Source organism: Capsicum annuum, chromosome 7, assembly GCF_002878395.1.
Source record: "Capsicum annuum cultivar UCD-10X-F1 chromosome 7, UCD10Xv1.1, whole genome shotgun sequence".
NCBI lineage: Eukaryota > Viridiplantae > Streptophyta > Magnoliopsida > Solanales > Solanaceae > Capsicum > Capsicum annuum.
The window spans coordinates 223398661-223419350 of record NC_061117.1 but is presented as its reverse complement, the minus strand read 5'-3'; the positions used below and the strand labels follow the sequence as shown (position 1 = coordinate 223419350).

Below are 20690 nucleotides of genomic sequence, written 5' to 3'. Positions count from 1 at the left end.
GAACCCGAGACCTCTGATTGATGGAGGAGCAGCCTCATCCGCTGCACCACATCCTTAACAATAAATGTTTTCTTTCTTACTTCTTCCGTTCATCAATAGTTCTTCACTATTTACTTGACATACAAATTAAGAAATAGTAAATGATAAAAGTAATTTCACCACATTACCCCTAAATATAATAAATTTAATGTTTTGAAAATACATTGAATAATGAATGTATTTAATGCTAAGAATAAAATAGATAGAAATAGGTAAATCATCCATTAGTTTTTCAAATTGGATAAGTATTGTTAAACATACTCCCTCCGTCCCATTTTATCCGTTCCAAATTTCCTAATTTGATGTCTCATTTTACTTGTCTTATTTTACTTATCAAGATAAGACAATATTTTTTTTTTCCATTATACCCTTAGTGTAATTAATTACTCCTTACTATTAGCATTCTTGAAAAATATTGCAAAGAGGAGTACCATTAAAAATATAAATGGTGCTTTGGTATTAGTCATCCATCAATATTAAAACTAACAACAAAATACAATTAAGAGGGGTAAAATGATAAAATTACATTACCAATCATTATTTTTTTAATAGTTATGTCATCCCAATTTGAAACGAGTAAAATAGAACGGAGAAATTATATTTTTAGCATAATAACCAATAAAGTTGGGCGGCGGACGTAGTTGTTTATTTTCGAAAATCAATAAAATTTTATTACTTCTTTTCTATACTATTCTTAGTATTGAATAACAACATAAAATAGTAGTAATAGTCAAATTTAAAGTTTAAAAAGTTCATGAACTTATCCACCTCTAATTATAATTTCTTAAAGGATTTGTCAAATCAACATGTGCTAAATGAAATGAAATGGTAGAACATTAACTATTACCTCGTTTTATTTTATTTGGACCTTATTGACTTCGCGCATTCATTATAAATTTTTTTAATTAGAGATCTATTTTACTAAATTAATCTTATTAATGGTATTTTAAAACTTTAAATTTGACTACTAATGTTTATTAGTTATTTAATAGTAAGAAATCATTTGGTTGGAAATAAGTTATCCCGAGATTACTAATCTCATTCTCAAGGTGGAATAAAAATAACACTATAATTCCGGAATAAGTTATCTCATATATTTCATTCCAACCAAACATGGGATAAACTCATCCTAAAATTAATTTCGAGATTAGTTATCATTATCTTCTGTACCAAACGAGCCCAAAGAATAGTATGAGCTAATTTCATAAATTGTTGACAAATAAATTAAAATTCGGAAACAACCTCTCTACTTCTTCGGAGGTAGCGATATGGACTGCGTATATTTTATTCTCCCGGATCTCACTTTGTGGAAATACACTGGATTTATTGTTGAGAAATAAATTAAAATAATTATTTTTAATTGGAGGGACAAGTAAAACCATTAAATATTTGATAAAGATTATAAAGGCTCCCAATTGAACAAAAACATACTTAATGGTATTACTTTAAACTCACCCTTAAATGTAAGGGACTACCTTTGTCATTTTCTCCCGGGAAAAAAGGGATAAAATAGGAAAAACGTACATAATTCATTATCCAATTATATATAATGATTTTGTTTATTTATATTTATTTATAAACAGAGAGAAAATTTTATTTTTTTCTTTCACTCTCTTTGTGATCTTCCTTTGTGTGTAAGGTCTCTTCCCCTAAATAAATTCCGGATCTTTCTCTTTTACTTACATCTTTTTGGTTAAAAAATAAATTAAAGCCCTAATTTTATTTTCATATTTTAGTTTGCAGATTGTTCAATTTTTGTTGGTATTATTTTCAGATCATCATGGCTAAGAGCTCCTTCAAATTGGAACACCCTCTTGGTAATTTTTTTATTTTTTCTTGTTTTTTTTTAATTGTATTGTGTTGTGGTTTCAAGATCTGATCTTTTGATTTGTTCAATTACGAAATTTCTTTAATTATAGTGATAATTGAGGAATTTTTTGGGGTTGGGTGGGGGGTTGGGTCTGTGTGGTGGTGTTGGGGATTGTACCTTCAAAACCTTTTGTGCATATGCTTGATTCTTGCTATTGGATTTTTTTTTTTTGGGGTTGAGGGGGTGGGTGGGGGTTATACCTTTAAAAACTTTTGTGCATATTCTTGATTCTTGCTACTAGAATTCTATTATTTTTTTGGAGGGGGTGAGGGTGGGGTGGAGACAGGGTGGGGATATTACCTTCAAAACCTTTTGTGCATATGCTAGATTCTTGCTACTAGAGTTCTATTTTTTAGTACATTTTCCACTGTCTATTTGATACTTCACCTCTGAGGTAGAGGTACGGTCTGCGTACATTCTATTTGTGGGACTACACAGGGTACGTAGATACAATCAGGGTGGAGACGGTGGGATTTTGAGGTGGGTGGGGTGAATATCTGTAAAACCTTTTGTGCATATGCTTGATTCTTGCTAATCGAATTCAATTTTATATTCTTTTTGTTTAAACTTCCAGGCCTTTTTTGGTTACATATACTTGTGAATTTCACTGTCTATTTGATATAATTGGAGGTTTTGGTTTGCCTGATATAAAGAAATTTTTTATGGGAGGTTATGGAGTTTCGCCGTTTCTTTTTTCAGTTACAATCATGTGTGTCTATTTGTTGTATAATACTGTGGTAGGACAAATTTACTAGTAGCTTCTTTTGGTATCTGCTGCACTTGTAAAGATTTCATGAGAAATTCTCTTCACAATGTGGTGTAGAATATCGTAGTTTTAGTCAGCAAAAGAATCCTCTTTGGTCGTAGAAGTTGTTTGTTCTTAATGTGGATAATTACATTCTCTACCAATGGCCTTACGGAGAGTAATTGTCTATCATTTGATGGTTGATCATGGGCTTCTTGTGTATACCTTGCATATATGTTTTTTCTTTTTGCCATGTTTTATTCACTGTCGGTTTTCCTTTTCATTACTACTTTGATTTGTTACACTAGAGCCGGAGATCCTTCAGAAAGAACCTCTCTACCTCCATTAGGTAGGGGTAAGGTTTGCATACACTCTACCCTCTCCGGACTCCACTTGTGGGATTTTATTGGGTATGTTGTTGTTGTAAATTCTTTTGGTTTCTCTTTTGAATTTCCTTCCGTTGCAACATTCTTTCTCTGCTATCATTGGATTCCATTTACCTGTCTTGTTTATTTGGTCATATGTTCATTTAGAGAGGAGACAGGCTGAAGCTGCTCGTATCAGGGAGAAGTACCCTGACAGAATACCGGTATAACTTTAATATATTTTCTTGCAATACTCGTCTGGATGTGCAACAAAATTTATCCTATGCTTTTTCTCCAACCTAATCCCTTGTTTCTTCTTACTATTTAGGTGATTGTGGAGAAGGCTGAAAGAAGTGACATCCCTGACATTGACAAGAAAAAGTTAGTCTTTAATCACCTTGAGCTTTGCAATTTTTACTTGGGTTTTCAATTGGTAATATCTTTAAGCTTAGAGCGCTTTATTATTTTGTCATAAATGATCTTGTGTGTTTCCCTGTGAACTGTGAATACCATCAAAATATATCTTGCAGATAATTTCAAGATTGTATCTTTCTAGTTGTTGCACTCGAGTAGTATGGTTACTATGGTATATATCTTCCCTTTGAACTATGATGTGACTTGTGTAAATTCTTGATGTCTTTGCACAGAAGAGTATATTTAAGTATTTTTTATTGTTGTCGGATCGTTTTAAGTTATTAATCAGGCTGAAAGATCTTTAATTTGCTTTAGCAAGGAGATGAATAGAAATGCAAGACTGGTTTTTAAGTTGTAGAATTTCAATGAAATTCAAGGACCTTTTACTTTCTTTATAGTCAAGGGGTGTTAAGCAACTTCCGCCAGTGAGGTTGAACAGAGTTAGCTGATTTTCCCATGTGCATGTTTCTTTCTAAGCTTTCTTATGTTCTACTATAAATTGTTTGTTAATTGAAATACTTGCAGGTATTTGGTTCCCGCTGATCTGACGGTTGGGCAATTTGTGTACGTTGTTCGCAAGAGGATTAAACTCAGCGCTGAGAAGGCCATTTTTATCTTTGTGAAGAATATCCTCCCCCCTACAGGTGAAAAGAACTTCTATAGCATCTGTACTATTTTTCTTACAATTCCTTGGTTGATTGTTCTTCCACATTGTTACAGCTGCCATGATGTCTGCCATTTATGAGGAACACAAGGATGAGGACGGCTTCCTTTACATGACCTACAGTGGCGAGAATACTTTTGGATCCTTCTGAAGATTCGAAACTGTGTAAATAAGTCTAAGAAACCATGTATATACTTACATTAGCTACTCTTTCGGAATTATCTTTCTACTACCAAGATGCTTTCTTGAGTTGACATTGACTCGTTTATGTATTTACCTTTACGAAGATGCTCATTTTCCCTTATCTAAGTTGGCGTTGCATTCGCATTTCCTTTTCCTTGGTCACAAAAATAATTTGATGGTCCACTTTTCTGTTTTGTCATACTTCCATGTGAATCACTAATGTTATTTGAGGTTAGAATTCACTAAGCAGATATCTGGCTTCTTACAAGGCTTAGTTATCTACCCTCAATCATCAATTTAACAAGGAATTAGTGTTGTTTTGGATGCATAGTAGATCAAGTTCATCATTGCACATTGTCTTCATCTCTTGAGTTGTCACTTTCCTGGATTTGAGATTTTATCTTGTCTCTTCTTGTCTTTTCTGATACATTGGCGTTTCCTTCAATTTGGAGGTTTATTATCATTATTATGAACTCCATTTCTGTATCTTAGGAGTGTATCTGAAGTTTAGCCAATACACACTTAGGCTTGATTTCTGGTGTTCAATAGGATACTAAGTCTTAGTTCAAGTGTTTCAATGAAAAAACTGTGCTAGTTTAAGAGGTTTATGTATTGGCACAATACATGAATATACCCTTTTAACTTGACCTCATATTACATCTATGACCTTCAACTTTGGGTGTGCACAAGTAGATACCTTAATTTGTATAAAGTTGAACAAGTAGACACATATGTCATATGTGACATCCTATGTGGCCAATCTTTATACTACGTGGCGTCCTACGTGTATTATGTCACACAATGTGTATTTATTTGTTCAACTTTATACAAGTTTAAGTGTACTTGTATATATTCAAAGTTGGAGGTCATAGATGTGATTTGATGTCAAGTTAAAAGGGCATGTTTATGTATTATAAGCCTTGTGTATTTAGCCTATAAACGTTGATAGAAATAGCACCCAAGAGGGGGGACCATGGTATGGCATAATACATAAATATGCCCTTTAACTTGGCTTCCAACTTTGGGTGTGCACAAGTAGACATTTGAACTTGCATACAATTGAATAAGTAGACACGTGTCATATGTGGCATCCTACATTGCTAATTCTTGTCCTACGTGTATTATGCCACATAGAACATGTGTGTCTACTTGTTCAATTTTATACAAATTTAAGTATTTACTTGTACATATTCAAAGCTGAAGGTCATATATGTGAACTGAGGCTAAGTTAAAAGGGCATGTTTATGTATTATGTCAAAAGGTATACGAGGAATGTTTGATACTTTGTCAGGAAGGGAGAAACACCTTGCAAGTTACAACAACATATCCAATATAATTTCACAAGTGAGGTATAGAGAGGTCCCAATCTTACCCCCAACTTGTGGAGAGATTATTTCAACATATCCAATGCAATTCCACATACCTTAAGAGTTGGGAGGCAGTAATAGGATCATAAACTATGTTGAAATAGTTCCATCTGAGATTGGGCCACAACTGTTGGTCAACTAGGCCTTACTGAGATTAAATAGAGCCAAATGATTACAGATGTTCTATAATAAAATCAATTCAAGTAATGTGGTAATGGAGGTTTAATTGATTAATCCAATTGATGATTGACCTTTCAAGCATTAGATGTATATATGGTGAGGACCACCCTAAACAAATGCTTTTCAATTTTTCTGCCTAGCTTCTTGTTATGTTGTGGCCTCCATAAATTGTCCTTTCATATATTATTAAACAATTGGCCTACCATAAGCAATGTTGGTAGTTTTCTCATATTTAATTGGGTAAGAGTTTCTTTAAAAATATTTGCACTAAAAAGACGCATTCCTTCTAAAAATAACTGCTTGGACCAAGGTAGGAAAAACAAATTTCATAATTATTTATCCCCGCCCTCCACAAATTCCAACCCCACCCTTTATCCCATCATCTATGTTGCTCCTACTTTTTAAAAATATCATCAAATACACGTTAAATATTCTTTAACCATAATCTATATTGCTTAAACTCTTTAAAAGATATCAACATATCCATGTCGAATACTTCAAAACTGATGGCATTTTAAAGAATTCAAATTCCATAGTTTTGGAGAGTCTAAGCAAGAGCCCACCGTTCCCTCTGACTCCTAAAATGTTTTTTTTTTTTTTTTTTTAAATTTTAACATTACCAAAGATCAAAAAATAATAGTAGCAAAAAAAATTACTTATTTTTTAGAATTAAGACGTTTCTTTACTTCGTTAGAGGTAGTGATATGGTCTGCGTATACTCTACCCTCCCCAAACCCCATGATGTGGGAATCTATTGGGTTTGTTGTTGTTGTTTAGAATTAAGACGTTATTACCCTATCGAACTATAATCAAAGTTGCTATAACACATCTTAATTTTTCTTTAAATCAAATTATAAACATCATTTAATAGGGTTATTATGGTAAACTCTAAGCATGTTGTTAATTACTATTTTTTTTAATCAACGTGTCATCTCAATTTGGGACGGAGGGAGGGAGTATTTTTTTTAGAGAAATCGTTTTTCAATGGGAGTACCAAACACACCCTTATTCGCAATTTACCTGTAAATCATTCATTTCGCCATAATCCTCCTCACCTCAATTTTGCCCTAGCTTAGCTCAAATCCGCCGCCATGGCCTGTGTACCAAATTCCTCTATGAAACTTCTCTTCGTAGAAATGGGCGTCGGGTACGATCAGCACGGTCAAGACATCACTTCAGCCGCAATGCGAGCTTGCAAAAACGCAATTTCATCAAATTCGATACCAGCTTTTCGAAGAGGATCCATACCTGGAGTTTCCTTCGAACAAATGAAACTGCAAATCAAGCTAGGAGTTCCTCGGACTCTGCAAAACGCATTAGATCTGGAGAAAGTGAAATCGGTGTTTCCTTATGGAAGAATCTCGAACGTTGAAGTCGTTGATGGCGGATTGATTTGCTCTAGTGGTGTTGAAGTTGAAGAAATGGGAGATAAAAACGATGATTGTTACATTGTTAATGCTGCTGTTTATGTTGGCTACTGAGTCTATAATTAGATTGATAGTTTAGCTTTTTTGCAAACTCTACAACAGGCAATAAGAAAGTGAAATCAGTGTATGGAAGTTAGAAAATACTTTATTTTGCATCAATTTAAGGCGATCTAGGTTTCGTTTGTTTGAAATTTGAATTCACATTTCATATATTCTTTTTCATAACTGTTTTGATTTGCGGCTACTTGAGTTGAGCCTTTCGAAAACAATCTACATACACTCTATCCGAATATTTGAATTTACCATTTGTAAGTCTTGTGGTTGGAATGAGCTTGAAATATCAGTTTTTTTTTGAGCTAGTGAGATGGAAAATTTAACGCGATTGGGGCAAATTGAAATTTCAATTCATTGTTTAAGTGAATCAATATTTGAGTGCTTCAATGCTAAATTGAGAGTTGAAGAATCATAAAGAAGAAATTCATACTTCACACATAAAAATCCAAACTTTAAAATTGAATTTTCGGAATTATTTTCGATTGGATGTTAATTAATTTACTTAGGCATTAGGCAACTTATATCTATACATCAACACATTCAATGTACTCTCATAGATCTGAAAAGGATAAAGTGTACGAAGTTCATACGATGCTACTTATATCTATGAAGGCAAGAGGGATGAGATGTCTCTAAACTCAATTACAACAACATACCCAGTGAATTTCCACCACGTGAGGTCTAAGAAGGATAAAATGTACGCAATCCATACAACTACCTTCGAAGAAGTAGAGATGTTGTTTCTGATGTCTCTAAACTCAATTATGGTTTGTAATTTTTTTTATTTTTGGGGCATCGATTTCATGGATCCATTCTCGTTATGTTATTTTTTGAATATATCTTGGTAGCCCTAATTTGTGTCCATAAGCTACACAACACTCAACTATCATTAACATTTTATCCTAATTCGTGTCCTCTCAAATTTCTTATTTAAAGTCATGTACTGAATAAGCTGCATTTGGATCATGTCTTATCTACTCATTTCTATCTCACCTAAATCCATCCATGGCCAGCCTTTCACACCTTCGCATTGGGATTGGGATGTACCTTTTCTTCATATGCTTAAACCATCTCAATCTCGTCTCCCTCATTGATACCAAACGGTATCTAAATGAGCACAAAACAGTCCACAATCTTCGCAAAACAGTCCACACGACAAGACACCAAACGGAAACAACAAACACAAACTTAAACGAAAAAGAAGATAGGTAACTTGACACAAAGAGAACACATAATATAGCAACTAAAGAGTTTATTAAACTCTAAAACCTCAACAAAATACGTTAACAAGTACCAAGTTCTTACGGTGACCGCCAAGGGAATCAACTCACCTCAAGATCCACCGTTTTCAAGCAAAGAACAATATTGATTTTTCCAAACCCTAAGCTACAATGGCTAGTCCAAGTCCTAACTAAGAACTATACTAAGGTTCTACTCTCGAGAGAGAGTATTTTCAATGTCTCATATTTTCATCCTTAAACAACTAAATAGAAAAGACCTAATAAGAGACTATATATAGACTAACTTATTATATAGTATAGTGGACTAAAATACCCTTAATGAAAGGGGAGGTCATGGGTTGTTTCTTTAATATGTGCAATCCCCAAAATACCCTTAATGAAGGGCGCTTCTTCAATGCTCCAAAACCATGGAGTCACACTTCAAAACTTGTAGTCTCGAATTGGCATCAAATGTAAGCCCCCATACAATCTTCCACACGCGGATTTGTTTAATGGCATGCTCAAAATGGGTCCTCCATGCATGTTTTCGTATCCTCGAGATGATAAAGTCTTGAGCCTCTATGTGTTGGCCTCTAAAGATGTCATCAAAAGATAAGATAGTCATTTATCCCGGATCACTCATTTTATCGTCTATTGATGCCACCTTGTTCCTGACAGCTTCATTCATAATTTTATCTCCTAATATTGCCACATCTATAGATCTCATATCCATAAGTGCTAGAGAGCAGGTAAGATTAACAAGAAGGATGAGATGACTCTAAACTCAATTTTGGTATGTGACTTTTTGACTGATTCAAATTCTTGCTGGAAAATGACATTGTGGGGGGTAAAGCGCTCCGCTCCCACCAACGACTTCATACCCTGTGCACGAAATTGCGACATCTGATTAAGAATGGAGGAGTGCTTATCACTTCACAATAACCTTTCACGGCGAAAAAAGGAAAGTTGTAATAAGTAGACAATCAACATAAAACTAATCCATTGTAATTCTAATTCAAAAGGAGTTTTTAACTTGCTTGATTTAAAAATAAATTCTATACAATCAAGTTAATTAATTTGACATTGATGCTTAATTAATTAACTAATTTAATTGATTAAATCAAACTTTCTTACTAGTTTGTTGTGGCCTTTATAGATAGTCCTTTCATATAGTATTAAAAAAATAAGAAAAAGCTCAAATATGCCACTGAACTATCAGAAATGACTCATTTATGCTATCGGTTAAAAGTTGGGCTCATTTATGTCATCGTCGTTACAAAATCGGCTCATCTATGCCATTAATTTTTAACAGTCAGTTTTTAAAAACAACCTTGCCACGTGGCAGTTTATTAGAGTGTCACGTCATTTTTTTTAAAATATTTTTTTTTGAATTTGTTTTAAAAAAATTAATTTTTTTTGATCCATTAGAAAGAATCCACGCAACTTTTTGATCCATTGAAAATTAGTTTGATCTATGCTTTTACAATTTGATTAATTTTTCATGAATATATTCTTAAAATATTCTCGTTCGATTCGTTTTTTGTCATTTTTGACATATTAAGATTGTTTTCATATTTTACCTTTAATATGAATTATTTTTTTCTTCAAATTAATTTCAAATACAATAGTAAAAAAAAAAAAATTTCTTTTTTTTTTTAACGATTAATTTCTTCATATTAGTTTTTCAATATTGAGCGTTTTCCCTCACCATCAAATATTTTAATGATTGTTTATTTAACAGAAAGTATGAAAAATGAATCTAACAGAAACTCATATTCTCTAAGTATGTAATTCACATATTCACTGAGTGACTTTTTCCTACAATAGTAAAACTGAAAATTTACTAGAGAACAAAATTTGCACTTTTGGAGAAACACAAGATAGAACAATTTGTACTTTTTTTTCCCTATATTTTTATAGAAAAACGAAATATCTATTGAGATATGTAATCATTTTGATACAATTTAGATTCAAAATAAATTATACTAATTAAAATTGAATATGAGTGTTTGAAAGTTGAAATTGAATATTAGATCAGATCGATTTTGAGTCCTAAAAATTTAAAATATAACATGAATACATACTAGGAGATTTTCATTTAAGTAAAAGTTATAATAATTGTTGTTCTGAAAACAAATAAACAATATAGGGGAAACGTTATATGTACACTCGATAGAATTATAATAATGAGGATAAATTAAATCAAAATATAATAAAAGTAAAGTATGAAAGATTTTACGAATCTAGAAAACTCCCCAATAAGTAATATAAAAAATAGTAAAAGATTTTCATTAAATTAGAAGTTATAACAGATCACTTTACCAAGCATAAATAACAAAAGTACCAGAGAAACCTTAATAGAGTAAATAACAATAAATTTAAAACATATTTGTTTACTGTTGTATTTGAAATTAATTTAAAGAAAAAAATAATTAATATTAAAGGTAAAAAATATAAAAATAATCTTAATATGTTAAAAATGACAAAAAAAAATGAATCAAACAAGAATGTTTCAAGAATATATTCATAAAAAATTAATCAAATTTTAAAAATATATATCAAATTAATTTTCAATGTATAAAAAAGTTGCCAGCTTCACCTGGTGTGGTATGAGTTGAAGAACCAGCTTCAGAGAATTGGAGTCGCGGAGGAAACTGTGAATCCTCCAGCCTTGTAGAAATTCTCCTCCCAGCTGGGTCTAGATCTGCCTCTAATTCTTTTTGCTCACAGATAGAATGGATTGAGTGAGGTAAGAAGTTACCAAATGTTAATGGCGCTAGTTGCTGTTGTATTCCACTCGCCGGAGTGACAATTGCCATCGGCGATGTTGCCGTAGTCCGTCGTGTGGTCATTCCTCAGCATAGGCGTACATTAGCTGCCTTGCTATCGTGCGCTCAGAGAGAGAACATGGACCTCTCCCTGCCCGTGTTAGATCTTAGCACTAAAATCTACAATAGATTCATGAGTAAATAGATTATCCATTAGGCATGTAGCAATACCGGATGCGTTGGTCTGGTTACAGTCCTTGGTATCCTTGTTTAATAACTGCATGATCTGTGTCTATATTCATCTTTTGTGAAACCTTGTGCTTTATTCACTTAATGACTTGATGAACTAGTGCTTGTTGAGACACAGTAGATGCATGATCACCAATACTAGACTGATTTCCAAAGATGTCAAAAGTAACATTCCTTTAGCCTCCATGATTTGACTGTCCATAACCACCCATTGATTGCACATTATTATATCCAGGCTTCTTCCTTGACTTCTAAGTCATTTGGATATCCAATCAGTTTATAGGAATTCTCATTAGTGCCCATATGAAATGAATATATTCACACTTCATTTTTCTACGGAGAAGATTGAATTCTACTAGTTTGCAAAGCAATTGGATCAGGATTATCACTTACAACAACTAGTTTCCTGTAAGGTCTGTCACCTTAGATATATTAAAATATCTTTCACACCTTCCGATCCATGCTCTAGGTTCACATCTCTGTCAGAAACCATAGTTTTAGGCAGTCCATGCAGTTTATAAATTTCCTAGATCAATACATCTGCCACCTGTACTGCGGTTTAAGGGTGTTGTAGAGCTATGAAATGCCCATACTTGGTGAACCTGTCAATAACCACTAATATAGTGTCCTTACCTTGAGACCTAGGTAGTCCTTCAATAAAATCCAAGCTAATATCACTCCAAGCTTGAGTTGGAATGGCCAGTGTTTGTAAGAGTCCTGGCTGTGCAACATTCTCATCCTTGCACCGTTGACATATACAAATTCTTTCTCACTTTCAACATTGCAGGAAGCATTAGTTCTGTTCGCCGCGGAGCAAACATCTGGTGTCGTAGTTCACATTGGGGACGAACGGACTTACATCGTCCCAGGTAAGAGATTTTTCGTAGTTTGAATTCTCTCCACTTCTTGTTTCGCACATTTTTTTTGATTCTTTTTTTTTTTTTTTCGCAGTTCGGTGCGGTGAGATTTTGCATAGAAAGATGCAGATTCTTGCACTAAGCGGCAGAGCATTGATGAAATTTTTAAGCGATTCATTGATACGGCAGCACGAATTCACTCCTAGATGCATTAATCATGCACTGTCATGGGTAAGAACCTATTGCAACGCACCGAGTATCGCTCGTATCTAAAGTTTTTATTGTATTATTTGTATTCTCTGACAGGAAGCATTGGGAAAAAAAAAACCCGGACTCAGTATCTTGCATGAATGCAAGGTTAGCGGCCCCAAACTCGAATTACTCTATAGTTTCCTTTTAAAACTTCTCTAATACGTTATTAATTATTTTCAGATGAAATGTTATGTCACAGAAGATTATGACTCTGCCCTCATCAAAGATGAGGGATCGTCAGCTATGATTCGGTATTCATCAACTGAATCGATCAGACTGTCTGTAGAGAGCTGCATGACAGGGGAGATTCTCCTTAAACCGCATTTGGCAGAGATATAAGTTTCCCCCACCCCTACCTCCCCCCAACACACAATGTCCCCCCCCCCACACCCACCCCCCAACAACACATTAATGTATCTTTTTTCTTTTCCTTTTTAAACAGTAATGGCATAAGTCTAGACGATGGGATTATTCGTTGCCTCGAGACATGTAAGGAAGAACTAGTTGATGCCTAATTACTTACTGTTCATTACTCAATGCACTTGTTAATACATTACATTTCTTCATTGCTTATATAGAGTGGCATATATGAATTTTGAACTAGGTGATGCACTTGTTAACAATCTTTGTTAATACATTACTTTTCTTCATTGCTTATATAGAGTAGCATATATGAATTTTGAATTTTAGAAAAGGAAGGTTGCCACATGGTATGAACCAAACCTCTTGATTCTGCTTGAGGCTGAGTGGAATAATAAGCAGTTGAGTGTAGGATTATTGTTGGACTTGTCAAATCAGTGTACTAATAATAACGTGAAGCGTGGCGTGCCAGGCATTATTAATCCACCAAGCCTCCATGCAGCTAAAGAGTGGCCCTTTGGCTTAAATCGGTCAAACTTTTTATCTAAAGAAATGTAATTCATTTCTAGGAAACCTAGAGAGCAAACGGTAAGATTGTTGTCATGTGTTCAGGAGGTTACGAATTCAAGCTTTGAAAATAGTTTCTAACAGAAATGCAAGGTAAAACTATGTATAATAATATATCCTTGCCTATCTCGAACATCACGCATAGCAATAGTTTTAGTGCATCGGACTTTCCTTTTATAGAGAGGACATCTCTAGTATAATGTAGCTTTGATAAAAGTTAAATTAATAGTAACATACAAATTGGAACGATTTTATTAAATTAGGTGGAAGACCCAAGGTGGAGGGATGGAAAACAATGATATGATATTTTTCGTGAAATTGAATACCGACACATGTTTGCAATAAGTGCTTTTAGTACGTGTTGTTCGTTTGTGATTTTTTGTCAAATTTTAGCCACTATAATTCTAACCATAGCATGGCTTAAATTGGAGTAATATTCAAATTCATTGCTACTATAAACTTTTAAAACAAGTACTTCCTATACAATATTTTACTTTACTCTATTGAATTGAAAGAGTATAAATTAATGCTGATGCAGATTTTTAAGGTCGATCGTTCAATCAATGATGCTTATACTTCCCATTCATACTTTAAATTCAGATACCTAATTTCTTAGAAAAAGAGCCAAACTCCTATTCCTTCAATTAGTTTCGTTATTATTATTTTCCTTACTTTATTTGAATGTGGTTGCTTCTCATGAACAAATGAAGTGGATTTTAATTTTCTCTTTTTGCTACGCTCCTCTTAAATGTCTAGTTTGAATGTCGGAAAGTGCTAAATAGCCACAATATTTTGGCCCAAATTTGGCCACAATTGTGAAAAGACTTTCATAGCCTTCTTTAGCTTTTATCATATTTTACCAAAAGGGCAAAAAAAATTTAAAAATTCCATTGTGGCCAAAAAGATTTTTCCTTGAATGTCTTCCTTAATTGTTGAAATCAATTTAAAAATTAAATAAAATGAATACAAATATTATTTTTACTACTCTACTTTCTTATGGTTAAATAACATGCTTATACAATCAAGAGATGTATGTAGTGGGGAGAATAGAATCTCATCAATATTTTTTATTTAAATATATCGAATGCAAGACTTAAAAAAAGAATAAATTCTTGATATGAAGCGTTGTTCTCTTAAAATTAAATGCATGTGTTTGTTATACTAGTAAAAGGCTAACGTCAGTCAAACTGATATTATTATTATTATTATTTCATCCTCATTCGGGTTGATAGGTTTATGACACTACAAAATGTATTCCATGGTGATATGGGTTCTGCTTTACTCTCTTTGTTGTTGCGTTCATGCTATTACTGTATGTAAGATATCTGCATATTCTGTTTTAGTATAAAAATTTGCTATGCTTTTATTTTAATCACAGGTAATTACAGCAACAATCTCTGAAGCGTTGTCCCTAGCTGCCCAACAAATATACGAGTGTTGCTTTTTAGGTACAGATATACATACTACTACCAATGCTGAAACTCCTTTTCTTAGAATTTAGTTGTATCACTAAATAAAAATGTCGCATCCCACCACCCCTATTACCCCCACCCCACCCCCTACCTCCAATAATTACTAAATTTTGTATTGTTTCAATGGGTACCATGGGAGAAGCTAATTGAATTTTTCGTTTGTTCACACATGTAAAGATCAAGGAAACAAATACAGGATGGATTTTTTTTATTTTTTTTTTTCAATAAAATGCTTGCATCTCACAAAAGTAGCAACAAAATTTTAATGTCATGAAATTATTCCTTCAAAGAATATCCAAATAAATCTATTAGGTAATCCGAAGAACGTCACTTAAAGCACACGTCATAAGAAATGAGTGTCTTTAGATATATGAAAGCAAATAAATTTATATCTTTGGAATTAACCTAAGGGTGAGCTACCTAATTTAATGAAGTGAGGTTAAAATATAAATAATTTAAAAGCTTTGACATAAACCACAAAGGATAATATCATACGCAGCCTTACCTTTACATTTCTACAACAATTTTCAAGGCTTGAACCCGTGACTCTTGATCACATGACAACAACTTTATAGCCACTTGTTAATCGGCCTGGTCAGGAATTCTTTCTTTTTTTTTTTTTTTAAGAAAATTTTTAGGGTTTTGGGCCAAACTAGCTGTTGGCCCAACAGCTATATAGCCATTTTTGGATCCAAACAGCTAGTTTGGGTCCATTTCTTTAAAAAAAATAAAAATTACTTCAAAAACTATTTTTTAATCTCAAAAGAACTTCTATAAATATCCTACTCCTTCAAATCATTTTTCACACAATTTTTCACTCTCTCAAATCTCATTGTCTCTCACATCTCAATTCTCAAATATTCAATATATTTAATTTCTTAAAGTGTTCACTTTAATTTTTTAATTTTTCGTTTACAAAGTATGAGCGAAAGTTTCTAAAGTCGCAACCTTCGAATACTTCCAAAATTTGATATTGTCGTCCACCTCTTACGTTTAATTTTTATTTATTTTATAAATTATTTAATATTTAATTTTATTATATTTGTGTATTTTAAATTTTTTTAATTTAATTTTTCCTCAAGGTTAACCTCGTGGAGTGATTTAGTTCTTCGAGGTGCATCATGATATGTTGGTACGCTTATATTGGTTGCTAATACTGTTATTTGTTTGTTAAATATACAGAAAACAGAACTCAAATTATTGAGTATTGGAAAAATAATTTCGTTAGGATTCATAAAGTTTTTTTTTTTTTTTAATTCAGTTTATCTTCTGAATTGACTGGTTTTGTGTTTTCCATTCAGTGGTTATGGTCTCGATATAATATATTTGGGAATAAACAGCGTAAAATTGGTGTTTTCAGAGGATTCCATGGCAGGTAATGTCCTGCCAGCTCTGGGTCGTGTGAAGCTTAGTGATTTGATAGCATTAGAAGGTCTTCCTTCTGATTCGTATAAGTTATCGGTTTCAACTTTGTCACAGTCATTAGCTCAATATTCAGCTGCCATTATACAGTTGTCAACAAGTGATGGAGCTTTATTAAGGTCTAGTATAGAGTCTGCCCGGCTTTACTTTCAACATAAACCCTCTTATCCTCCTGCCGATGTTATTCATTCTGATGACTCTAAGACCTCTGGTTATCATGCAGATCCTCAACAATGGCAAGAAAATTATGATTTTAGACCGGGGCTTACGGATAAGCCTGGTTTGCATGTGAGAGATTTTCTTCACGGTCATTGGGTTCTTGTGGATGGTGATCTTGGCCCTCAAGAAGCAATAGTTTATCCTGGTCTCGCAACTGCGGGTTATATCAGCCCTGCACTTCATCGGACAGACATTGGTAATCAGCAGGGTAGCATGTATGGACGATGTTCTCTTTCTTTTAAACTTATGCCCAAGTCCATGACCAACCTCAATTGTTCAGAGATGCGGGCTGCTGGTCATGGAGTTGAAGCTCAATTCCAGCTTCCTGTACCGGTTGACGACTTCATGCAAAGATCAACTGATCAGTTGCTTAACAGGAACAATTTCCCAACATTCAACTTTCCGACAGCCCAAGAAGGTATGACACCTTTTTTTCCCGTTTCCTTATCAGTATGGAAATGAAAAGCTAGCACTTTTCGTGTTCTCTTTTATTATCTTTTTTCATTTAATTGAATTCGTAAACATGATAAGGATAAGGTGAGCTAAAATTGGCTTTCATGGACGACACTCCCTAATGTTTTCAGTTGGAGTGCCAGTTGATAGCGTGATTAGCAAAGAACGTTGTTCATAATCTTCAAACTTCTACTGTTTTTGGAAATTGCAAGTCTAATAATAATGTCTAGTTGCAAGAGTTAGCATGATTTAGCAGTCCATGCAACTAAACATCTGAACAAAAGTATTTTCTTGAGGATGGTCACATCCCTGTATATATGGGTGTGAGTGACATCAGAGAAAAGAACCTCAAAAACAGCATGCCTTCTTTTTACAAGGAATCTAAGACGTCTTGAATAGCTTGAGGAGTATCCATGTATTCCGATTTACACCAAAAACTAAGAAGAAGGATAAAATTCATCTTAATTTTATGTGAGGAGCTGCTTGTATCTTCAAAATATCTTAAATTACTCTCCGTCACAAATTCCACTCCTTCTTTACCTTAATTTTCTATAAGGAGCTTCTTGTATCTTCAAAATATCTTTATTTACGTTCCTTCCAAATTCCTCTCCTTAACATACGGACGAAAGTATTTGGTTGTTAATATGAAGATTTTGCACCGAAGGGTGTGGTCAATGAAGTTGGTTGAGAACCTGAGGTCTCAAGTTCAAATTCCAACAGAAGCAAAAACACGAGGTGATCTTCCCATCTGTCCTAACCTTGGTGGACAGAGTTACCTGGTATCTGATGTTGGTTGGAGGTGGCAGCTATCTCGTGGATTTAGTCGAGGTGCGCTAAAGCTGACCCGAACACCACGGTTATCAAAGAAAAAAAAGAAGATATATTTAGAAACATTGCTGACTGAAGCTGCTGTAAATTGGTGTATCGTGTCTGATTACATCAGCAACATACGCAGTGAAATCCCACAAGCGGGATCGGGGAAGGGTGGTGTGTACACATTCTTACCCCTTCTGAAGTTAGGTTTTTTTCTTTAGTCCCTTGCCTCAAGTAAAGCATAATATCATAGATGATTGTGGTTAGCAATATGAAATTTTTTGTGACAAGCTTAGTCATTACAAGTTTTTAAAAATTTGAAGTGAAAGGTCTTATTTTGCTGGTTGAGGACCTGAAGGACTGGTATTATCTCAAGTATCCAGAAACGACTGATCAAACATGGTCAAAGGAGATACAGCAGCTTCTATTGGTTAAATTATAAATTAAAAGGTGCCAGATTCTGTTAGTTTCTTTTCCTATATCAGTGCGAAGAAGGAACCTAGAAGCCAAATCTACTTACAGTTTGAAGTAAGGGAACTAAAGATTTGACCTAAAAAAGGGGAGATAATGAAGGATGCCTTTTTTATTGTTGCAACTTCTTTTGTTAACTGCTCTGCCATTTTTTCACGTTGCTTTGATTGTTTCTCTCTAACTGAGGACATGACTCTAGATAAGAAGGTGTGGAGGTCGCGGATAAAGGTGGAATGTTAGTGCGTGTGTGGGTGGTAATGAGTAGTTAGGGAGCTATGGTAGGCGGGTTAGTAGTCCTAGGTCGGGGTTCATTGGTAGGAGCCGCTAGTGCACGCGAATACTGGGAGCGGTAGTTTCTTATTTTTGTATTGCTCTTATTTTCGTGTCTCCCTTCTCTCTTTTTTATTATTTTTTTGGTCCTATTCCGGTTATGACACCCTTTCTGTTTCAGGTACTACTTTGACCTTGTTTTACTATTCTTTATCTTGAGCCAGGGGTCTATCGGAAACAACCTCTCTACTTCTTCGGAGGTAGACTGCGTACATTCTACCCTCCCCAGACCCCACCTGGTGGGATCACACTGGGTTTGTTGTTGTTGTTGATGTTGCTTTGATTGTTTCTCTAACTAGTCCTCAGACAATGTATTACTGCTAGCTGGACTTTCTTAACATTGAATTAAGCTCTTTTCTGCTAGTATTCCTTAGCAAGAAACTTTTAACAACAGGTCCTTGGATCGATGAAATGCTGATACAGGATCTATGAAGCCCATAATGAGGAGGAGGAAGAGTAACTCAAGATCTAAACCTCTTCCACCTTCAAAGAGGTTGAGATTGGAGGCACAAAGAGTTCTCAAAGAGAGAGTTCAAGATATAGCTGATAAAAAGGGCATCAAGCTGAGGTTCTGCACCTTAAAGGATTGTGAAAATCATATCCAGTCACTTGATAGCCCGTGTACAAACGTAAGAATGGAGATTGGATGGCCACCAGGAGTTCCATTTGTCCACCCACATGATCTCCCAAATAAGGTTAAGATTGGATTTCTTGAAACATATGAACCTGGTTGGTCTGCAACTCATGATATGGAGTTGAGCCTAATCGATCCCGGACAGCCAAGTCAGCACACTGCGAATTGTAATTATCATTCCCCTAATTGGCCTTGCTTTTCTACTATATTTAAGCCGTAGATGTTTCTGGTTTCTTTAGATGCTTAGGCGTGAGAGATTGCATATAAATTCACATCCTTCCGTCTTCTGCAATAGCCATGTTACTAGTAATATTAATCCATTTGAAATCAACAGTTCCTTATTTTTTTAGGAGCAAAAAGGGTAGCCCGGAGCACTAAAGCTACCGCTATGCGGTGTGTCCGGGGAAGGGCCCCACCACAAGGGTGTATCGTACGCAGCCTTACCTTGCATTTCTATCAGAGGCTGTTTCCAAGGCTTGAACCCGTGGTCACATGGCAACAACTTTATCAGTTACTCCAAGGCTCCCTTCTGTCAGGTACTTGATATGTCTTTGGTTTTCACTTCTCATAGCTTTAAGTAGTGGTTGAGAAAAAAAGATAAAAAGAACTTGTAGTATGAGCCAAAACAGCCTTCTGGAACTATATTTATGTCAATTAAAGACACTTTGTTTTCCCAAATTAGGACAACACAAGGTACAACTCATCGAAAGGTGATTACATGTAGTTGGAGTATGGCGTGTGGACTAAATTTGGGTTTCTTTGAACATGAATCATCCTTGATGTAGATTTACAAATGCATTTTCCAAGTCTACTAGTTTTTCTGTTCAACTCTTCTATCAACTGAAGCAAAAATTTGTTTTGCAGGAGTTCATATTGCTATCAGAATTGCTGCCCGACAAGCGCTTGGGTCCTTAGACCAAGTTTTGGTTGCTTTAATTATGCTCATCTCATGCACATTTTGCTAATTTTTGTACACACATTTTCAATTAAGATGTGAAACGCAGAATGCGCTTTGTCGTTGGTTATCCTAATTGCTGTCCCTGTAAATATTAGTTTTCTAGATGGAATTTTAGTCCTAAATTCTGAATTTGCCCCCAGCTCTCATACTTAGCAGTCTTAGAACATTGTATGTTGGCCAAAGAGTATTAACTTGTGCTTTCATTTTCAATCCCCTTATTTGATGTTTTATGCAACCAATTGGACCATCATGTTGATGTTGGAGCAGCATTACCTTTTTTTAACTTAAATTTCATCAGTAAGCTCTTGCTAATGATATGTTTCTTCTACTGAAGCAA

At 34.4% G+C, this 20690-nt stretch overlaps 4 protein-coding genes across 13 annotated transcripts; 3 read left to right on the top strand and 1 right to left on the bottom strand.

Annotated features, from left to right (window-relative positions):
- The first annotated feature begins 1497 nt into the window (after positions 1 to 1497).
- On the top strand, positions 1498 to 4424 carry LOC107856326 (autophagy-related protein 8C-like). 6 transcript variants are annotated; one of them, XM_016701319.2, is made up of 6 exons: positions 1498 to 1678; positions 1776 to 1856; positions 3188 to 3243; positions 3348 to 3400; positions 3959 to 4077; positions 4154 to 4424. In XM_016701319.2, exons 2-6 carry the CDS (start codon positions 1820 to 1822, stop codon positions 4246 to 4248), a joined length of 360 nt encoding a protein of 119 aa, XP_016556805.1. In that variant the 5' UTR covers positions 1498 to 1678; positions 1776 to 1819; the 3' UTR covers positions 4249 to 4424. The 6 variants fall into 6 exon arrangements, with proteins under 6 accessions (XP_016556805.1, XP_016556806.1, XP_016556809.1 ...); XM_016701320.2 differs by having other exon boundaries at positions 1532 to 1673; XM_016701323.2 differs by having other exon boundaries at positions 1555 to 1673; positions 1814 to 1856.
- A 1994-nt stretch (positions 4425 to 6418) lies between these two features.
- On the top strand, positions 6419 to 7445 carry LOC107856302. Its single transcript, XM_016701285.2, has one exon. The coding sequence runs from the start codon at positions 6919 to 6921 to the stop codon at positions 7306 to 7308; it is 390 nt and encodes a 129-aa protein (XP_016556771.1). The 5' UTR covers positions 6419 to 6918; the 3' UTR covers positions 7309 to 7445.
- A 1190-nt stretch (positions 7446 to 8635) lies between these two features.
- Positions 8636 to 12326, bottom strand: LOC124900137. Its single transcript, XM_047415642.1, has 2 exons — positions 11128 to 12326; positions 8636 to 9410 (listed from the first exon to the last, which is right to left on the bottom strand). The coding sequence occupies exons 1-2, from the start codon at positions 11378 to 11380 to the stop codon at positions 9343 to 9345; spliced, it is 321 nt and encodes a 106-aa protein (XP_047271598.1). The 5' UTR covers positions 11381 to 12326; the 3' UTR covers positions 8636 to 9342.
- Positions 10975 to 20482, top strand: LOC107856384. Of its 5 annotated transcripts, XM_047415633.1 has the most exons (9): positions 10975 to 11277; positions 12333 to 12414; positions 12497 to 12633; positions 12709 to 12759; positions 12835 to 13143; positions 14960 to 15029; positions 16699 to 17112; positions 19185 to 19562; positions 19746 to 19888. In XM_047415633.1, coding segments are annotated over exons 5-9 (891 nt in total). In that variant the 5' UTR covers positions 10975 to 11277; positions 12333 to 12414; positions 12497 to 12633; positions 12709 to 12759; positions 12835 to 13116; the 3' UTR covers positions 19748 to 19888. The 5 variants fall into 5 exon arrangements, with proteins under 5 accessions (XP_047271589.1, XP_047271588.1, XP_047271590.1 ...); XM_047415631.1 differs by lacking the exons at positions 10975 to 11277; positions 12333 to 12414; positions 12497 to 12633; ... (1 more) ...; positions 12835 to 13143; positions 14960 to 15029 and having other exon boundaries at positions 16188 to 16890; positions 16975 to 17112; XM_047415632.1 differs by lacking the exons at positions 10975 to 11277; positions 12333 to 12414; positions 12497 to 12633; ... (2 more) ...; positions 14960 to 15029; positions 19185 to 19562 and adding an exon at positions 20260 to 20482 and having other exon boundaries at positions 16177 to 17112; positions 19746 to 19931.
- The last annotated feature ends 208 nt before the right edge of the window (positions 20483 to 20690 follow it).